The following is a 22,522-nucleotide window of genomic DNA, read 5'->3' as shown; positions in this document are numbered from 1 at the left end:
GGTATTGGGCCGAGGGCGACACCGTACTTCCGGTATCCGCCATTTCACGCGAGGTGCAAGCAGAATATCATAGTCTATTGCCATAATCAATATCTAGTCAACTCTAAAATACCACATATATGCATTGGCATGATAATATTATTGTGACAAGTGGGGTATTCACCTGGTGTTTCCAGAAGATAGACGTAGATGCTGCCAAAATCGACGAAGGCCACTTTCAAGGTTCGTTTTTCCATACATCTGCAGGCAGTCTGTAAGGCAATCCGACAACCCACACAGCTCTAGTTTACGCTGGTAACGACCTAGAGCACACCCCTCAAGTCCAGAGATGTAATCCGAAGACATGCAGCGATTTCTTCGGTCGTTAATTCAGAAGAAAAAACGAGTGCGCTCTGCCTGGCTACGTTAGCTAGCTGTTTATATTTGCACTTCCAGGATATTTGCACCTCCACGAAAATGGCGTATTTATATATATACATATATGGCACGTGTTGCATTGTGGGTAGCTCGTGACGTCACTGTGTGTGAAAGAATAGCTGTGGTATCTTACCTTGTGTTATTATTACATGTTATTGCATTTGTCCAGCAGGGGGCAAACTCACTCTTGGTATTAAAAGAGCCTGTTGTATACGTTGGAAACACCAGGTGAATACCCCACTTGTCACAATAATATTATCATGCCATTGCATATATGTGGTATTTTAGAGTTAAATCTACTCTTACGTTGTGGACATACAATTATTGATCACAAGATACAACATATTATTGGCGACGAGGATTAAGACAAGGATCAAGATGGGATCAAACAGGACATGCCGAACGGACTGGTTAGCACCTTACATGCAGGTTTGGGTCGTTAGCGGCAGCTAGCTCAAATTATTAGCAACGTCTGCATACAGCCTTATGAAAAACCTCCTCAGTCCGGATAAGCCCAAGTATAAGACTTACACACAACTTGTGGAGCTGCTAAAAAATCACTTTGACCCAAAGCCTAGTGAAATTGTTCAAAGGTACAAGTTTGACTCCCGCAACCGTGAGCCAGTAATGGAATACGTGGCTGAGCTGTGTCGGTTAGCGCAGGATTGCAACTATGGTAACACTTTGCAGCGGAGGTTGAGAGACAGGATCTTCTGTGGAATAAATGAAGATCGGATTCAGAGACGACTCTTATCAGAAGCGGATTTAACATTTGAAAAAGCATTGTCAATTGCTGTGGCGTCAGAGACTGCAAATAAAAATGCACAGGAGATACAAAACCAAGGGGCCACAGCTAAATGCTTCAAAATGGATAAAAAGCCACAGGAGGCTTATGCACACAGAGAACCTACCAAAGAGTGTTACAGATGCAAGGGAACCAAGCATGAAGCAGCAGACTGTAAGTTTAAACAAGAGAAATGTCATGCATGTGGTAAAATAGGACACATTGCCAGAGCTTGTCGTAGTAGATCTACACAGAATGGAAACAGCAACAAAAATGCAGACCCAAAGAGAGAAAGGAGGCAAACCACATATCACCGTTCTCATAAAGTACAAGAGCAACAGAGCCAAAGTGATAGCTCAGAAGAAGATACATTCTTTCTGAATAAGATGAGGTTCAGATTGGGACGCATGAGTGAAGTGCACCTGAGACGAGTAGACCCATACATGGTTGAAGTGAAGCTGGATAGTAAGTTTGTTAACTTTGAGATAGACACTGGCTGTAGTCTCACAATAATGAATGAACAGACATTCCAAAGACTATGGAAAGACACAAAAAGTCCATGTTTGAGACCAACCAAAATCCACATCGAGTCTTATACAGGTGACCCTGTTAATGTGGTCGGAGCTGCCATTGTTAGAGTGAAATACAAACATCAAAGGCGGTACCTGCCCCTCATTGTGGTTAAAGGGGACGGCCCCAGCCTGCTGGGAAGAGGCTGGCTGGAGGAAATACATCTGAGTTGGAAAGAAATCAAGCTCAGACACAAATCCCGAGTCCTGAAACACCTGAAGACAGAGGACAAATCGCTGCAGCAAGTACTGAGCAAACATGAAAATGTCTTCAAAGAGGAGCTTGGCACACTGAAAGGTATGAAAGCTACCATCCATGTAAAGGCTGATTCAGTCCCTCGTTTCTTCCGTCCAAGGTCTGTCCCGTATGCCATGCGCACCAAAGTAGATGAAGAAATAGACAGATTGTTGAAAGAAGGAGTAATCTCACCTGTTAAACATGCAGAATGGGCAGCACCAGTGGTTCCAATACTGAAGCCTGTTGGGACAGTAAGGCTATGTGGAGACTACAAGCTCACTGTAAATACAGTTTCCTCACTTGAACAATACCCCATACCCCGAATGGAAGATCTGTTTGCAGCACTGACAGGAGGAAAACAGTTCACAAAGTTGGACATGAGTCATGCATACCAGCAAATACTCATGGATGATGAATCAAATAAATACTTAACAGTGAATACGCACAGAGGCTTATTCACATACAACAGACTGCCTTTTGGAGTAGCATCAGCCCCAGCTATATTTCAGAGGACAATGGAAGGTCTCCTGCGAGGCATTCCTTTCGTGGCAGTGTATTTAGATGACATCTTGGTGAGCGGTGTGGATGAGGAAGACCATCTGCAGAACCTCGAGACAGTGTTGGCAAAGCTGGAGGAGGCAGGATTGCGTCTGAGAAGGAGCAAGTGCACTTTCCTGGAAGAGGAAGTGGAATATCTGGGACATCGAGTGGACGCACAGGGACTTCACCCTGTGGAACAGAAAGTCAAAGCCATCATGGAGGCTCCCAACCCCACAAATGTTACTGAACTCAAGTCGTACTTAGGTTTGCTAAATTACTATAACAAATTTCTGCCAAACTTAGCTACACTATTGGCACCACTGCATCAGCTCCTGCTACAAGATGTGCGATGGACATCGCAAAAGGTGGGAGAGGAGTGCTTAGGGACCGTCTACAAACTGCAACGGGGTTTTGCGATATCTCGCAAAACATTTTTTTTTCTTCTTTTGTTCAAATAATTTTTTTTTTCTTCTCCATGTCCCCTAGGGGGCTCCGTGTGTGTTGGAGGAGGGGCTCTGTAAGGAAGTCTGAAGGAAGGGGCAGATTTTTTCCGGTTGTTTTCAAATGCTAGCGCACTCGAGCTGGTTTCTCCATTCTTACCTACCCCTATACCTTTAAAGGTCCCATGTCATGCTTTTCCGGTTATTACCAAGCGGCAAAACTCTGGGGAACAGCCGGGACGCCAATACGGAAGTGCCACACACTGCAGTTCATACATGGGCCGCTAGGGACTGGCTGCAGAAAGGAGCAATTTCCAGAGACCCCCATGTTAAAATGCCCAATTTTACAGCAGAAAAAAACATCTTTCTACCCATGGATGCAATAAATATTATTATCGATATAGTTAGATTCCACCTTCATGATTATGAATCTGTGAGTGAATTGTTTTCTAACACGACCCTTTTATTTATATTAGGTCTTAAAGTTTTTTCATTAAATTAGGGCGTGGTTACTTTGATGGATACGTACATGCCTCACGGCCCGTCCACACTACAGCGTCGACAACTCCAATCTGCCCATTCACTTTGAATGGGGTGACGTCACGTTGCCTCGCTTTTTCGCCGAACTGAATTGTGGGTAGCAGAGCGGACCGCCTCCGGCGTCACGGAGCGTCCACACTACAGCTTCAAAAAAAGCTTGGAGCTGGGCGTGTCTGTAGCTTGGGGATTTTATTCAAGCAATGCGAACAACAACCAATCACATGAATCTCCCGCCCCCGACATACAAAGCAAAAACCCCCGGGGATTTTATGGGAGCAATATATATATAAACTCCCCAAACAGGCGAAAACCTACCAGTTTCACCCTCTGTCTCTGCCACCTCCCTCCATGCCTGGTTCCTCCGGTTTGTATCCCGGTAGGTGAAGAGGGTCTGGTCATACAAAACCGGGTGATTTGCTACAGCGATAATTAGTTTGATTGGCTACGGCTTGAGCTGTCAGATTTTCCGAAACGGGATTTGATTGGCTGGCGCTGGCTACTCCGGCGTCTCCGGCGTCAGGCCCGTCCACAATACAGCGTCGACAACTCCAATCTGCCCATTCACTTTGAATGGGGTGACGTCACGTTGCCTCGCTTTTTCGCCGAACTGAATTGTGGGTAGCAGAGCGGTCCGTCTCCGCCGTCTCCGGCGTCAGAAGTTGAACATTGTTCAACTTCTGACGGAGTAGCCAGCGCCAGCCAATCAAATCCCGTTTCGGAAAATCTGACAGCTCAAGCCGTAGCCAATCAAACCGCGTCTAAGCTGGGAGAGATATCCCGCCGTTCATTTCTATATTTCAAAAAAAGTTGGAGGAGAAACTAATTATCGCTGTAGCAAATCACCCGGTTTTCTAGATCAGCCTGTGAGCAGTATGAACAGTGTGTATGAATATGCTCAGATATATAAAGTATGAAAACGGTAAGCAGTATAGTATAAAATATATAGATATTAATTTCATGATGATAAACATTGTGGAAAAATAATGAAAAATGGGAATGGATGTGGCGACGTAAAACTGACACAAAACAACAACAAACTTTTGCCAGCCAATTGGAGTTTCATCAGCAGCACGTGGTAAAAACCACCAATGAGCGCTCAGCTCGAGATACCAGCGAGCCGTTTCCCATCAAGCATTTCGCTTCCGCAGCTCGTGGAGAGCAACTGCGCCAACTCGCCTCGCTCTCAAGGCTGCGGGCGTCTTTGTCCCGCGAGATTTCAAAGTCTCATGTGGGCGAGCCTCCAGAGCAAGTCGGACAAAATGACTAACCATCATGCAACGCACTAGCAAGACGTTGATCGCAACTGCGCAGGTCTTGCTTGTCTCAAACAAGCCTAGTACCAGTAGAAATACATTGCTTTTAAAATCGTGCTGTGCAACACGAAAAAAAGGGGCAAATCGTGTTGGTGAACACGAATCAATAGATTAAAAATCGTGTTGGTGAACACGAAATGCCGTGAGACTGGGTTGGATGGGCATTTAGATTCCCTTCGGGGACACGAATCTTTTGATTCAGTTCACTTTAAAGATTCGTTCACCGGTTCGCGAAAGATTTCTGGTGATTTGCACGTTCGCGAACGATTCGTCTTTGTACTTAATTCGTTCAGTGAGTCTTCACTACTGCCGAAGTCCGTACAAGGAGTTTACTGGCGTAAAATGTATGATATTAAAACACATTTTACACCCCACCTTGTTGCCCCATAAATTATGCTCTGGGAATAGGCTACATTATTTAAGAAATATAATTGGCCATTGTTAAATCTCATAAATGTGTGCCTGACTACGATATTACAGCAGGCTAGCACGTTATACTTTCAAACCCATGCACGTAGCCTACTATGTGGCCTAACTTAAATCCCAAAGCATTAAACTCCATTTGGCCGAGTTCAAAGTGAATACAAAAATATATCCTCTACATCGGTGACGAGTTATTCATATTCTATGTACCCATCTATGTTTACCTTTAGCTAGCGGCTAAGCTAGTGGGACGCTACGGAACCCAGCTATCCGCCCTCTGAAGCTTTTAGGGCCGACAGGGGGAGGATAATGTCCCGCTAACGCTGTGTGTTTCACATTAGCGGGACGCTATGGAGCTCAGGTATCCGCCCTCTGAAGCTTTTAGGGCCGAAAGGGGGAGGAGAATACAACGATGTGTGTATTTATCGCTAAACTAGCAGCTAAGCTAGCTGGACGCTACGGAGCCCCGCTATCCGCCCTCTGAAGCTTTTAGGGCCGTCAGGGGGAGGAGAATGTCCCGCTAACGCTGTGTGTGTTTCACATTAGCGGGACGCTATGGAGCTCAGGTATCCGCCCTCTGAAGCTTTTAGGTCCGACAGGGGGAGGAGAATACAACGCTGTGTGTATTTATCGCTAAGCTAACTGGACGCTACGGTTCAGGTATCCGTCCTGAGGCATTTATGGCGGACAGGTTGAGGAGGATGTCCCGCTCCTGTGTGTGTGTAACGGAGCTCAGATGAGAGGGCTCTGATTACAGTTTTAATCCTCAGTCAAAATGCATGTTTTCTGCTATATTTGATGAGAGATACAATGATTTTCTGCCACAGGAGTTTGACAGAGAATAACTGAAAGTACACAGTAAAATAACTTCATAGTAGCCTACTTGTGGTAGAAGTCCAACTAGTACTGAGTCCAACAGTAAAGTACTTCATTGTATTTGTGGTAGTTGTCTAACTGAGTCCAACTCTGTGTAGACGGAACATCCAGTATTTCGGAGGGGCCCTAACGGGACCCTCCTCTTGAAAGAAAGGGATATAAGATAAAAGAACTGTAGGAAACAGTTCTGAACGGTTTCCGCCAGTTCTTTAAATTCGTCGTTCGCGAACAGCTTCTCTTTAGCTTTTGGCGGAAGGCGGCGACTCAAACAAACGAATCGTTTTGTGGGAGGAATCAGATCATCTCGTTCACTTCAAAGGTTCGTTCAAAAAAGAACGAATCGTTCGCGAACGACCCATCACTAGGCCGGGATTAGACTCTGACGTTGCTGTCAAGCCGTTAGTGGCCGACTCCGCCTACTAAGGGCTTCACGGCAACTCTGCAGAATCCTATGGGTGACGTCACGGACACTACGTCCATTTATATATACAGTCTATGGTTATTACCCGTCCCCTTGTGTGTTATGAAGGTTTTTATACATGTAAACGGTCTGCAAAGTCACAAACCCTCAAAGTACACCCTGTGTAGAGAGTAAAACTCTAACACCGAAAATACCTGTCTATGCTGCCTCAGAACGCCTCGTTGGAGATTTCTCTTTTTCCATTGTTTTCTTCCTGGGTACAGTGACGTGCCACACACACACACACACACACACACACACACACACACACACACACACACACACACACACACACACACACACACACACACACACACACACACACACACACACACACACACACACACACACACACACACACACACACACACACACACACACACACACACACAGCAGCGAAGAGTGAATACACATGCTATACAGAGATGCTGTAGTGAGTTTGGAAAATTGCACAATATAAATCTTTAAGCCCCCCCACCCACATCAATGCCAGTCTGTCACTGGGAAATTGAGGCCTTGGTGCTGCACAGAGCGACTCTGAGTCATCTCTTGTGACAGTGGGCGACGGGCCACAGTGCTGAAAGGATTAATTGGGCTTTTATGCAGCACAAAAAGGCCACAAGAAAAAAATCCCTCTCAAAACCACATGTGAGAGTTTTAATGTTCAACATGTGCAGTAGTGGGGGAGGTCAAAGTAAAAGTAGCATGACCACAGTGTGGAAATACACCGTTACAGCTTCTGTATTAGAAATCTCACAAAAATATTTGCATCAAAATATACTCATTATGCAGACTGGCCCATTTCAGAATATAAATTACATTATTGAATTTTTATTATTGAGACAATAATGTGTTATATGTATGTATATATATATATATATATATATATATATATATATACTTTTGGGCAGCGTAATCTATAGTAATACATCATCATTTATTAGTTGATTTATATTTCATGTTCAATGATATATCTGAATCCCCAATTAATTAAAGAGGTCAGATAAATGTATTAGTAAAAAGTAGAGTGTGGTGGTGTTTGAGTATAATCAAAGACAACAATTGAAATACTCAAGTGAATAAAAGTACCTTAAAACTGTACTCAAGTACCGTACTGGTAACTAGTTTCCAACACTGCACATAAAATTGTCTTGAATAACCGTCCTACCTGACCTTGTGCCATGTTTGTATGTGTGTGTGTGTGTGTGTGTGTGTGTGTGTGTGTGTGTGTGTGTGTGTGTGTGTGTGTGTGTGGGTATGTGTGTGTGTGGGTATGTGTGTGTGTACGTGTGTGTGTGTGCACGTGTGAGATGAGTAATTGAATGTGACCTGTTGCAGATACCGAAAGCAAAACGGAGAACAGTGGGTGAACCACATCACCAAAAACCTCAACATGTAGCCTCTCCTGTGTTTATGTCTGCACTCTCTCCTTGCCTGTATCCCGGCAACACTTTCCACCACACACACACACACACACACACACACACACACACACACACACACACACACACACACACACACACACACACACACACACACACACACACACACACACACACACACACACACACACACACACACACACACACACACACACACACAACTTGTGGAAGAGGTTAAAGTTAATAGAGAAGAGGTGGAGGGAAGACAGGTAGAGTAAACTGTGTGATGGATGACCCGACCCCTCTGGATGTCAGACCTCACCATCACCACACAGTCACACACAATTGTTTTTGTCCAACATGTTTCCCCCCAATGTGCTGCGAACCCTTTTATCCTAATAAAGAAATACTACGTTGTTGTTTCACCATCACAATCAGCAGTGCTTTTGTTTATTTGACACCATCTTTTAATGTATATTTACAAGTTATGTCAAAAAGATATCAGTAAATCATCGTTTGTGTCTCATTTGAAAAGTATTTTTATCATGCTTTATAATATATATAAAGAAGCGGCATTAACGCAAACAAAACACAATGTTCCTCAAGAACTAAACATCTGGCTTGAATCCAAAGTACTGTACGCAGCATGTGAGAACACACTCAAGAGATTATTTTCACAGTTACATAAATATGCTACAGAAGTATACATGTACAAGTATCACAATGTCCATGAGGAAATCCTTAGTCACGTTACAGTTGACACTGAAGTTACAAATACATGTCTACAGGGAGAGAAGTGAAAATAAATGTAAATATTTGGAGTAAATAAAATATGATCTAATTTTATAATTAAAAAATGTTAGCTTTCCATCTTTCATTATTGCAGTTTAATATGTAGTTTATTCCAATATTTAGAAGTGTTCCACCACTTTATTCTTCTTCAAAAATCATTATTTTACATGTGGGATATTACTTATTAGTTAAACCCCCCTTTCCCTTTCCCTTGACATTGCAGTAAACTAAAAGGTAGATCACCAAACTGAAATTGTGCAGAAGAACTCGCAACATATTGAAAGCCTATGTGTACTTTTTATTCCCCGGGATACAAATAAACTTTATAAATAAACTCTATCTAGTTCTGTCTGTATAAAAACGAATGTGTCATTTTAAACAGTGAGTTTTCATTTTCACATTGGAGGCCTGACACACTTTGGCTGCCCCTTGTGGTGGATTACTTTAACTGAATTGGGTGATTAGTTCTGTTATATTATTGTAAATAAAAGAGACAGCTGTGTGGGAGGATTTGTATTACACGTTGTGCACCTTAATCCAACGGAAAAGAAGGCAGCACACAATTCCTTAAAGTGAAGTCACCCTAGTCCTGGAAAAACATCCGGGGATGAGGCATAACATCTGATCAAACATGTTTATTTCTGAGAAACTGAGCGCATGGCCCTTATAATCAAACACTCTGACGACGTGATGATCAAACCCACGTTTCTTTTCTCAGGGACTATTGCGACTCAATCCCACTGCAAAACTATTTAAAGTCTGCAATGTCCTACAATATGTTTCATACAATGTGTCGCTATCAGGAATCATATAAGAGATTCTTTGTCACAGTAACACAGATGCAATAAAATCAGCCAGTTTGCAGTTTCATGTATACTCTTTCATAACAGGTTATCAATGTTCTTTAAAAAAAAGTTATTTTATGTTTTCAAAAACCTTGAGTCTTTTTGGTTGTTGTATTAGTGATAAAGATATTTTGCTGTAAAAAAGTATTTGTCAAACTAACATTATAAATTGATGCATAATAATGTAAATATTCAAATAAATCCATGACCTTGTCTCTTATTCGACACTTGAGCATGTCTGATACTGCAGCAGCATCTAGTGGTGGTTCACTGACTGTCTCCTGAAAATAACAAATCAAACCACTGTGTTCGTGGTGGAGGAAATACAATGGTAAATGTACCTCATTAAAATGAAATATCCTGCATTGAGAATGTTAGTGGGGTAAACATAAATTATATATATTATATAAGTATTACCAGAAAGAACATTTGGACTCTTTTGGAATACAGTCTTTTGCTTCCCAGACAATGTTGTCACAAGCAAAGTGAAGTTAACCTTCAACTTTAAATTCCCAGCAGACTGAGGCAGAAGAATACAATCTGTACATGAGGTATTTTATCCACAGACAAAACACGATGTGTTGAAGGACACCATACAGGGGTAGCAATTCAGTATGAAGAACGACCTTTAACTGTACTTCATTTAGTATCTCTCAGCCTTTGAGGTAGGAGAGCTGCAATGGCAAATGTGAATTTATGTACATTATTCTAAAAAGGAAGTTGCACTCTGTGAATTCAGGGTTTATATATCATTAGGAGGAACATTTATACTACAGTCAAGAATGTAAAACAAATAATCACAAAAGAGTCCTAGTATAGTAGTACTTCACATTAGAAAATACAAGATTATGTTGTGAAAAGAAGCATTCACAGCTGACGATTGATATGACTGCACATACTCCCTTGATTCTCCTTAGCAACGGTCATGTTATCGAGTTAGAGAGTATTCACAATCTACGAAATGTAAATTGGCCAATCGAAATGGAGTATTCGACTAAGCCCTATAATAAGATGCACTGATGTAAACTGAGCAGAGCGGCACAGTTGCAACCTGAGACCTGCCTGCCTGACACACACTGACCTCAGGTGGCTGTCGGTTAGCGGGACGTCCTGCTGCATTCAGGGGCGCGGCAGTGTGTTCACCACCAAGCCAGTCTGTGTCAACCAAAACACAAAACAGCTGTACCCAGTGGTGTGTATTATGTGTTTTATTAAAGTATTTCCATATACAAAACATAATCCACATAAATTACATTTCATACAACTGTAAATAAAGATGTGTAACATACATGTACTGTAAAATATTTTTAAATAATGTGATATTCAAACAGCTGCTTTCAAATGTACATTCTGCTCTTTCCTGTGGGCTCAAACACACTTGAACACAACGCTTCGACCCCGTCCTTAGTGTTTAACTGGAGAGTGTCAGGAGAGTGCTTCTGCTTTCAACAAAGCTGTCATATATAAATCAAACACCCGTCACCCAAACTGAAAATGCTTAATAAATAATATAATGCAAGATGAACCCTAAACAAGCATCCCTTTTAACCCATAAAGCTTGGAAAAAAAGCTACAAAACTCTCATTTAACTTAGGGTTGTGTTATATATGTATATATATGAACCGTAATTCATCTAACCACCATCCAGACAATATACCTGTAGTGCACATGCATGTCCTCCTTTCAGTACATAAGTGTGTAGTCGGTCAATATTTGTAGGACTATTTTATTGCTCTGTGCTTTAGCATATTGAAAACATAGCTCAGTGTTTCCCAACCTTTTTGGCTCGTGACACTTTGAAATGAAGTCTCTTCGATTATTCTTTGCTTTTCATTTGAAGAGATTAAAGGAGGTATCCAGTAACCATTTAAATTGATAACATTGTGTGCATCTGAATCATTGTTTCTCTTCCCTATAACCATCTTTTCCCCACAAGATGTTCACTAGAGTGCCAATATGGAAGAGAGCACTTTAAAGCTTAACGTCAGCAATTTAAAGTTGGAGTCAGTGACACTTTTTGTCAAATTCAGTCGATATCTTATTACGATCTGCTAGCTTTCAGTTCTGTTTACGCACTGAAAAATGAATCTGTGGTTCATACACAGGTTTGTAAATGGAAAACAAACAAAGTAGCTCAGAGCAACAATAACACTAATCCAGCCAATCAGCAACAGGGGGCGTGAAAAGGTCAAGGATGTAAATCTGGCACATGCCAACAGCACTGAGGGGGGTGCATTTGTTTGGGTGAGGAGATCAAATATCAATAACATTTTCCCAGAAAGGCGGACTTCACCTCTACATCTTGCAGCTACTTGAAATCCAGGGCATTGAGTCAATCTTTCAAATACTTGAGTTTAAATGCAGAACACGTGCATGTTAAGCAGATACAGGGGATACAGATATATATTGTGAGTGAGTTGGAAATAACACCTGAGAAAGAGTGTTGGTGTTACAGTGGCACAGCCCAGTTTGAGTCCATATCAGAGAATCAGGTTGAGTCAGTGCTGCATCGAGTCCCAACCCTTACGCTCTTTGGAAGATCTACAATTTCAACCCGAGTCTTTCAGCAGACGAGGAGGCACAAAAGTCAGTTTGTAACAGCGTCTTATCAGCCACGCAGAGAGGTGTGTATGCAAGGGTTGCCAGAGGATGTTGGCAGCATAAATAGCGTCATATAATTGACTTCCATCCAACGAAGATCTTCACGAGGAACTAGATCTTCTGTAGCACTGCATACAAATATACAAGGTATTTACTTAAATAGAGTTAAAACAATTCTGCTGGACAGATATGTTCTCATTATGGCCTGTTTGTCCACAGTGGGCTTATGTGTACAAGCACACAGTTACACAAATGTGCATTATCTGCAGTGAAACACCGGTGGAGGTACAGCTCAGGACTGCCCGTCTTGTCTCTGGGCTCCGATCACATGAGGGTTAAACTGAGAGATGATAATGGTGATGTCATCGCGGTACATGCGAGCCAGCTCCTCGGGCAGCGACAGCATTTTCGACAGTCTCTCGTGGTCAACCGTGCCAAATTCGTTGTTTCCCACCGAGTGGCGTATCAGGTGTGTCGCTGAGTTCTGATCCTCGAAAGCCGAAGACTCGCGAGCCTTTCTCTCGTCGAGCAGCTCCTGCATCTGTCCCAGGGAGACCTTGTAGCCCCCCACTTTGAGGGGCTGACGCTGGGAAACCCCTGTTATATACTCCCCCACAATACGAACCACTTCCTGTCTGTGGAGCGTCTCCCAGAGGCCGTCGGAGCCAATCACCTGCAGGGACAGAAACAAGAGGAATCAGAAAACACACGATTGTAACATCAGATAAGCTAAGTTACTCACATACTTTGTCATGCCTTGAGTTAGAACAGTAAATTAGCTTTATTTCAGAATATTTATTATCCAATTTCACTAATACTGCGACTAGAAATTAATGTTGTTCAGAAAAGGAATATAATCTTGATTAACTCAGCGATTCAAATAGGTCTCCCTTGAATGCTTTTATACAATTTGTGGAAAAGTCGTCGACTTGGAGCACCTTTTAATGGGGTATCTACATTTAAAATGTGTGGAAAAAGTTGAACAAATAGTAATAAAGTCTGAATTTAAGGGTAGGAATCTCCTTTAGGAAAAGTTACTGCCATTACTTTTTGAAACAAACACAGGGCGGATTTGTCTCCTCTCACCATGAAGCGGTCCTGTGGCCGCAGTTTGTGGTGCGTGATCTCCGGCTCTGCGGTCAGGTAGGGGGGGGTGTGGTAGTTTGGCGGGATAAACTTGCAGTGCTCGTTTTCATGGAGCTGATCGGGCCCGGACTCCAACACACATTTCTGCAGCTCAATACTCCACTTGAACTTCACATCTCCAAAAGCACGCAGCGGCATGAGCAGGCCGAGCAACCGGTCCTGATAAAGAGGCAGACAGAAAGGGGGGTTTTAATAAATGCTGCAACAACAACCACATAAAGCACATTGGTGGAGGTATTACCTGTCGTATAACTGTCTTCTTCTCTGAAGGGGGGTGATCAGCTCGTATCCGGGCCACCTCTTCCTCATTCTGGGCGCTGTGGTCGTTAGAGAGTGTGTGAGCGGTGAACGAACCGTCCTCCTCCTGCACCCCCAACACTGCCCGAGCGTCTCCTGAGTTGGCAATGTACCTTTAAAAACAGTAAGGAAAAACATCAGCTTAGTTACAACATATATTTAGCTCATCACGTTGACAGGGACATGTGGAAGTGTTTGTCCTCCTTACAGGTCTGATCCATCGATGTGAGCCACGCAGGCCGTTGCTCCAGAAAAGGCAACCCTCAGAACCCAGTAGTTCAGGAAAGCGTTGGGGTCTCCAACCTGCGGGGCAGAGAGACACTGTGAGGCTGCAGACAGGATAGGGTACATAGTTTAAATCTCTTTAATCCATAAAAGTTTACATTTGGATGCCTAGAATTTATTTGTACTCCTGCCATGGTGCAACAGTGATATTCAATATGCATCTTAAAAGTGTGAAGTATTTAGGAGAATGGAATAAGATATTTGGAAATTATGTTTTAATTTGTGTAAAATCACCAAAAACTAAGAATGACTTTGTTTTTTAGAACAGGGGTATCAAACGCAAATTTCATCACGGGCTACATTAGCATTATGGTTGCACTCAAAGGGCCTGTTTTAACTTTAAGACTATATAAATATATCAGGGTTCATACACTTTTTCACCAATGATTTTCAATGACTTCTCAATGACCTTTACCTAATTTTCCATGACCAAAAAAGAATTACCACTGAAAATGGTTTATTTGAACATGGAACAGGAAAATAAGGTCTGCATATGAAACATGTTGTGCCTATCTAAATCAAATCAAATAGTAGGCTTACTAGCTTCTACACGCTGAAGCAACTGCAGTCAGGGAGGCAAAGTCATCAGGTATGAAAAAGGTGGCAAGGACCCGACCCCGACGTAATAATAACAGAAACGCCAAAGAGTCACATCTAGTAGAAATATATAAAAGCATTTATTTTAATTGTGTAGCAGTCAGTTTATAATTTTGGCAGCACTGTTGAGCATTTTGAAAATGTATTTTCATGCCTCTGTGCAAGGCTTAGTCTTTCTATCTTTATAGCCACTGGTGTAAAGTAACTAAGTTCATAAACTCAACAAGTACTATACGTGGGTACAATTTTGAGATACTTGTACTTTATTTAAGTATTTCAATGTTTTGCTACTTTGTACTTCTACTCCTCTACAGTTCAGAGGTACATGGTGTACTTCTACTCCACTACAGTTCAGAGGTACATGGTGTACTTCTACTCCTCTACAGTTCAGAGGTACATGGTGTACTTCTACTCCACTACAGTTCAGAGGTACATGGTGTACTTCTACTCCTCTACAGTTCAGAGGTACATGGTGTACTTCTACTCCTCTACTACAGTTCAGAGGTACATGGTGTACTTCTACTCCACTACAATTCAGAGGTACATGGTGTACTTTATACTTTTTATGTATTTAATCCCTTTAGTTACTTTACAGATGTGGATGAATGATGTGAAATATAATCAAGTGTTAAATCAGACTTTCGTTCCACCTGGAATAAATTCACCAGCTACCCTGCAGTATACAAAGTCATTCAAACTAGCTGCACCTTTACCAGCTTTGAGAACACTTTCATGATCAATCATTATAAAACATATCATATATTATTCTGAGATGGACCAATCTGCAAAATGACTACTTTTACTGTCTTTAACTATATTTTGATGAGAATACTTTTCTACTTTTACTTGTAGTCTAGTGGGTAGAAGGGGGTATCAGCTTTTCCAGATTGGAAAAATTGTGTAGAAAATGATTAGCTATGTTAAAAAGTTGAAAAATTGTCCCACGTATATTTGTTTCCCAAATTAGTGTTTATTTACCCTAAAAATCGAGTTTCACTCTTTTTACACCTTTCACTATATCTCAGCCATTATTGCAGATAACTGAACAAATAAGGTATCCAGATCCATGTTTTGAGGGTCAAGGAACACAAAACTACTCTTAAAGTGATCACATGTGTCTGTGGCATGCTATTATGCTAATTAGTGCCGCCATTACAAGAAAATAGCATTTTAGTCTTGTACCAAGAACGATGTATTTTGCACCGAATGTGCATGATACCCCCTTCTACCCACTCAACTATTGAGGAACATTTTGAATGCAGGACTTTTACTGTGACAGAGTATTCCTACACTCTGGTACTTCTACTTTTACTCAAGTACAAGATCTGAGTACTATACTTTTACTCAAGTACAAGATTGGAGTACTTCTACTTTTACTCAAGCACAATATTTATACTTATACCACCTCTGTTGATAGCCTATGAAAAAAACTATTAGAAAACGAAGGCTAAAGCTAACGTTAGCAGATAGTGACAATGTATGCTAGCTAGCTCAACGATTCCTTAAAGGTGACATGTCATGCTTTTCCGGTTATTACCCGTCCCCTTGTGTGTTATGAAGGTTTTTATGCATGTAAACGGTCTGCAGAGTCAAAACCCTCAAAGTACACCATGAAGGGAGTAAAACTCTAACACAGAAAATACCTCCCCAAAACGCCTCGTTGGAGATACGTCACTGTCCATTTGATTCTTCCGGGGACATCATGATGTCATGTGGTCCCCGGAACGAAATGGACCAATCCGTGGAGCCGTTACGTTACGTCCGCGGAGCAGTTACGTTAAGCCCCCGCTGATTGGTCCAAATTGACCAATCCACGGACTTCCTCACACACTCAGTGCATGCAGCTCTGCTGATCTCTCCTCCCTGGCTGCAGGCTGATAACAGACAGTTGGGATCGCGGCGAAATTCTCTCTGCAGACCCATTCTCACAGCGTTTATCAACCTTACTCAATATCAAGCCACACTTATTGTTTTTACTTCGGCTGTGACTTTGTGCGTGCTCAGGGTGAGTTTGGCTGTGTATCACTAAACAAGGAAATCACACCTCCACGGAGCTCAGCGTGATTCACAACGTCCCGACTGGCCCCGACCAATCGGAGCACACTGTGCTCACAGGGAGGGGGCAAGAGCTGCAATGAGCCGTGTAGTGGAGAGAGTGAATACACATACTTTACAGAGATGCTGTTTGAGAAACCAATGTGAGTTTGGAAAATTGCACAGTATACATCTATTCAACTAGACCTCAACAATGGAATTATGATCAGTGGAAATGGCCATGACATGTGACCTTTAAATGATATTGCGACAGAAAAACGTTTCAGTTCACATCACGCTCTGCCGCTCTGCTCTGAACACCTGAACGGCCCGTTCTAACAGCTGTTCACCAGTGGCTCAGTCTGTGCCACAGTGACTCCGCACAGTTAACGAACGCACCGAAGATAATGTAGCTGACCCTCATCCCGGATCAGCAGACAGGCAGGAAGACTCGAGCACACAGCTAGCGCTTCATATATTAAAAAATAACACCATACGCGTCATGATGGCACATAACAGCTCGCGACCGCAGATTATTTCGGCGATTAGATGAAATGTAAATTATATTTGACGCAACTTTAGTTACATTTCCATGACTTTTCCAAAACTTTGGGAAAAATATTGTTTTCCATAACTTTTCCAGGGCCTGGAATTTGCATTTTGAATTTCCATGACTTTTCCAGGTTTTCAATGACCGTACGAACCCTGATATATGTCCGATATTTGGTCTCCGGGGGAGACTTCTCCATAAATAAACGTATTATATTCATTGGTCTGCGACCTTCAGCACTCACTGGATCGGTTTGCAACCGAGTGTGAAGCGGCTGGGATGAGGATCAGCACCTCCAAATCTGAGGCCATGGTTCTCAGCAGGAAACCGATGGACTGTCCACTCCCAGTAGGGAATGAGTCCTTACCCCAAGTGAAGGAGTTCAAGTATCTCGGGGCCTAGGACCAGGTGGAGGGATTATATCTCTTCGCTGGCCTGGGAGCGCCTTGGGATCCCCCAGTCAGAGCTGGTTGATGTCGCCAGGGAAAAGAAAGTTTGGGGCTCTCTGCTGGAACTGCAACCCCCGCGACCCGACCACGGATAAGTGGGAGAAGATGGATGGATGGATGTAAATATATAAAAATTATGTATTATATTACATAATTGCAAGTGTCTTCATTGCGCCTGTCACAAAATGAGATGTATTGTGGGACATGTAGTTTATGGGCAACATGCTTCTGCAAGCGGCATGTAACTGTATAATAAACGTATTATATTCATTGCAAGCTCTTGCGGGCGGGTCGGATTTTGCCCGCGGGCTTTGAGTTTGACACCCCTGCGTTTCACTTTAAGACAGCTGAGAGTTTCTACCTGAGCCTCCAGGGAAATGTCGTTGTCCAGCCTCTTGAAGGCGTTCAGCAATGCCTCGTGTGTATCTGGAACGTCGCCCGGGCTAAAAAAAAGAGTAATATGTGTTAACCACACAGAAAGAAAGGTCGAGAACAGATAACGGCACTATTGGCAAAATAACGGGCCAGTGTTGGTGTGGGCGTGTTGCTATAAGGTACAGGTGAAGATGAAATAGGAAACCAGGAAGTAGAGTCCGAATTGTCGACAAAGTCAACTAACCAGACTTCTTAAATTACACATTTCTAAACCAAGTATTTGCACAGCCTAAGAATCATCTCCTGCAGACAGTGCCCTGTTTGTTGGCAGTGCCTTAAGTGCAGTTGTGATAACATACTGGTCTCACTGAAGTTAATGAAGGAGCCTGCATGTGTGCCTCAGTGTTGTTGTTTCAGACTTTGTTGTGTATCCTCTGATTCTCACCTGGTCAGATCTATTAGCTCCTGCCAGTATGTTCGGAGGCTGTTGAAGTAGAGAGTCTGAGCCTCCTTGCTGAAGTAGTCGTTGGGGTGTTTGTGCCACTGCAGGATAGGACTGAGGGCCCTGCCGGCCTCCACCGCTGCTTCCAGCTCACACAGGGTGTCATGGGGCAGCAGAGACACCGCGATGTAGTAAAACAACCTCTCACTCAGCGCCTGGCAGAGAGGAGGACATATAATGTTGATGCATCAGGGTGTAAAGAAATAACTAAGAAAAACCAAAAATGTAGTTGTCTTGTTGTAGTTGGAACGGAAATGTGTCAGGTCTAACATCTAATTCTCTTAAATATTACTTGGTATGTTTCCTAGTGTCTGTAAAAAGTAGTAAGCTCTTAACCTCCAACCAGCCAGGTTACAAACTTAATTTCCTCAGGTACTTCTGTGCATGCCACAAACTAAATCATTAATGTTGGCAAGTTAGTTAAAGATATTTGACTCAAAAAGACAGTCCCTTTAGAATTAAAGAAACATCAGTCTATTATATTTGGAAGATACAGCAATCCTGTGTTATTAATAGGGAGAGGGTATGAGGTCAAGGGCTCATCACTGGAGATGTATAATGATGTTTTGAGTTTAAAAAAATGCCTCTGAAGAACAGTACATGTAACAGTCAGCGTTACCTGTGCACAGGCACAGCCAGCATGGCCGTCGAACACACCCAGCAGCATTCCTCTCGTCTGCAGGCAGGTGGCTGCACTTCGGCGGTCTTCTATAGGAGCGTTGGCCGGCAGCTGATTACTCTCAAAGCCCATCACCGATGATACATTCTTCCCATCGAACTCTGGCACCTGGAATCATCATATCAAATGGTAAGATGAAAATGTAAACATAGAGAGAAGGCCAGATGTGCTTTATGTTTTCGTGAATCACCACAAACCTTGAAGCTGTACTCGTTGGCTTTCAGGATGGAGTTGACCTGCGGCGGTGTGAGGATGTAGCTGCGGAGCTCTGAGGTTGTCTGGTAACTTCTCGAGTGCTGATGGCTCTGCGATACATGAAAGGGCCATCTTGAGGGTTGTCGGTTAGTAATAGGTCCTAGCTGGGACTGGTGTTGTTGGCATGGTAGCAGACCGGAGGCCAAGAGCTTGGCACGAGGCAAACCCCTGAGCAGCTGAGACGTCACAGGCATGGCTGAAGCTGCTCTGCAGGCACAGAGAGAAAAAAACTTATCGTACGACCTGTTGAAAAGACACACAGAGCTCTGACAGCAACAGCTGTATGTACTTTTATCAGGAGGCGTTCACCTGCACAGAACAAAGTGGTCTCTCTGTGAACCATTAGGCAAACATTGAAAAACAGAAAGAGATTATGAGGTTAAATTACAAGTTGGGACAGTTTGTAGAAGGACCTTAAATACCTTCAAAACAACCTTATGTAGGTGAGGATTTGTTTGGTAAATAACAACACCAACCCAGTACACTTTTTAATATTTAAGTATCAATGTCTCAATCATATCCAATCTTTGGGATGAAAACTCCATCCCTAACAACCACTATTCCCATGTGAGCGACTCACATTAAATTGGTTCAATGGATTAAACCGGTTGTTGATAAACTGCCGTTGTGCTGGGGAACACCCTGGATGGTTACTGAGCCGGACATTAGACTAAACGTAATGCCGTTCCCATGTGGTGAAATGCAGCCAGCTCACAAGTTTACAAGTATATTTGTGTTTATGTCAGCGGCAGCAAGGGGATAACAAATTGAACAATTTTGAAATGTCAGGTCAGTCTTGAAGTGAACTTTCAGACCACCGATGGGAGTGGTGAGAAACTGGAATGGTTGAAATCAGTGTTGAAGATTGTTATAGTCATAGTGGCAACAATAGTTTAATGGTAAAGGACGTTTACATGCCCCTGTTTCTGCTGCATATTGTTCTGTATTTAGATACAGATCAACAATATAATACAAATACTCACATATTTTTATATTTGGTTAATCTAGCAAATCTAATGCAATCTAATATAATAATCCTGCAATAAACCCTACCTCTTAAGCAGTAATGTTCAGTTTTAGAGGTTCAACGTTATGATCTTCAAAATGAACAAATAGTTGAATAAACACCTCTTGTACAGTTTGACTAACACAATCATAAAGATTGATTTATTATACAATTGTTTTATTAGACTGCATTTAGCTAGGTGTACCTAATAAACTGGTACCTTTAACTAGATGTAAAGGGAAACTTTTCTCTAATAAAACTCCATCAAATTATTCATCTTATTTCTTGCATGCAGTGCACACCCTAATAGAATATCCTGCTATCTCAGCAAGCATTCAATGTGGAAATACAAAACCAAGGGTAACTTGTTCTAACTTTGTTATTTGTTGTCGTGCCATACTCAGGTTACAGTTGAGCCTTGTGCACACACTTGGTTTGGATTTTCACATTTTTCGTTATGTTGCAGGAAAATGTGCATTAGCAGACCTCTCTAGCTTGTACTGACTTGAGTTGCAACCAACTCTGCCCCTTTCACCGAACGTTAGGTCAGCAGGGCTAAAAATAACGTTGGCAAGAATCTCAGCCCTGACATTTGCCTCCTGAGAAATGTTCTGTCTCGTCATGCAGACCTACTGAACAGGATCCTGAGTGCGTATCTATAATCCATAATATAATCCATTACATACTTTAAGTATATCTGCAGCTGATCAGAGCTCATTTTAGTTCTGGATCAAGCTGCAGCAGCACAGGTGATCAAAGCTCAAGTGACTCTCAAACGTTTTAGAGCAAAACTCTGCAAACGACCCAGCGTGAACCCTCTCTGTTTGACTGAGCTTAGCAGCCCAACATCATCCAAAACTCAAACTATGTATGAGTCACCAAAACCACAGAGGGCCCGTCCCAGCTCCGAGCTCTGCAAGAAAGTTGTCATCACTAGCCTCTCGAAGCTACTGTAGTAGCAAGTCAACAAAACCACAAGCTAACATGAGAGCAGTTAGCTTATCTTGCAACATAGAGCATTAATCTCAGAGCAGAATGAAGCCACCTATCTGGCATTAACAGGTAATGTAAAGGTAAACTCTCCAATAGACGCGAACAAGGGACAGCAGCCAAAGTCATGCTAATGGTTAGGTTAGCTAGTGGGTTACGGTTACACCCACCAAGTTCCAACTGCATAATGTCTGTTCACACAAGACACAAAGGGACCAGCTCAAAGCTCTCTATACGTAAAGGTTGAAGAGTTCAGAGCAACATTCAGACTCACCTTAAACGATGGCTGTGAAGAAGTTAGTGAAGTTCATGACTTAACACACGACCCCTCCGGTCTGTATCATTCAGGAGCGCCACACTGGGAACTTAACGCTGATTGGCTGAGCGCTGACAGCCGTACCGACGTCACGGCAGCCCCTCTTTATACAGTCTATGCCCCTCACGCACGAGCAGAGCCTTTTAAAATCAGGGCCTGGCTTTTACACAACTCATTATGTATTATTAACAAGAAGATAACATTGGTAATAAATAATGCGTTGTGTAATACCTTTACCCCCTAATAGGGTATTATACATTTGAACACCAATAATATACAATGAAACTAAGCAGATTTACACAAATACAATTTTGAGAGACATGTACTTTAGTATTTCAATTTGTTTGCTCAATACATGACAGAGGTACATTTTTTCCACTACATTTACTTTGCAGATGTTGGTTGATAATGTAAAATATAATCAACACTTAAATCAGACTTTAGTTCCACCTGGAGTAATTCACAAGTTACCCTGCAGTATCAAGTCATTAAAACTAGCTGCACCTTGACCAGTTTTGATAAACCCATTACTGGATCAATAATTATTACCACAAAATATAGTATACATTATTCTGAAATGGGCCAACCTGCATAATGAGTACTTTCACTTTTGGTACTTTAAATATATTTTGATGCCAATACTTTTGTATTTTACTTGAGTAACATTTTCCAACTGAACAGTTAAAACCTGTTATTCTTTAGCAATGTGACTCCACTAAAACTCTCATCCTTAGGGGTATATGTATTTAAAACACAAACTGGAAAGCATGTTATAGGAAAAGCAAGGAATGTCTGTAAAGACAAGTAACGTTGATGACATC

General features: G+C 42.3%; 1 protein-coding gene across 2 annotated transcripts; it reads right to left on the bottom strand.

The window, feature by feature from the left end:
* Positions 1-10,812: 10,812 nt before the first annotated feature.
* On the bottom strand, positions 10,813-21,769 carry pdp1 (pyruvate dehydrogenase phosphatase catalytic subunit 1). Of its 2 annotated transcripts, none has more exons than XM_034102679.2 (9): positions 21,660-21,769; positions 19,332-19,596; positions 19,075-19,242; positions 18,399-18,610; positions 17,940-18,021; positions 13,872-13,966; positions 13,608-13,776; positions 13,307-13,525; positions 10,813-12,893 (listed from the first exon to the last, which is right to left on the bottom strand). In XM_034102679.2, exons 2-9 carry the CDS (start codon positions 19,581-19,583, stop codon positions 12,513-12,515), a joined length of 1,578 nt encoding a protein of 525 aa, XP_033958570.1. In that variant the 5' UTR covers positions 19,584-19,596; positions 21,660-21,769; the 3' UTR covers positions 10,813-12,512. The 2 variants fall into 2 exon arrangements, with proteins under 2 accessions (XP_033958570.1, XP_033958571.1); XM_034102680.2 differs by having other exon boundaries at positions 19,332-19,591.
* Positions 21,770-22,522: the final 753 nt, after the last annotated feature.

Source organism: Pseudochaenichthys georgianus, chromosome 16 (genome assembly GCF_902827115.2).
Source record: "Pseudochaenichthys georgianus chromosome 16, fPseGeo1.2, whole genome shotgun sequence".
In the NCBI taxonomy this organism is placed as follows: Eukaryota; Metazoa; Chordata; class Actinopteri; order Perciformes; family Channichthyidae; genus Pseudochaenichthys; species Pseudochaenichthys georgianus.
The sequence above is the reverse complement of the archived record's forward strand: the minus strand, read 5'-3'. Positions and strand labels throughout refer to the sequence as shown.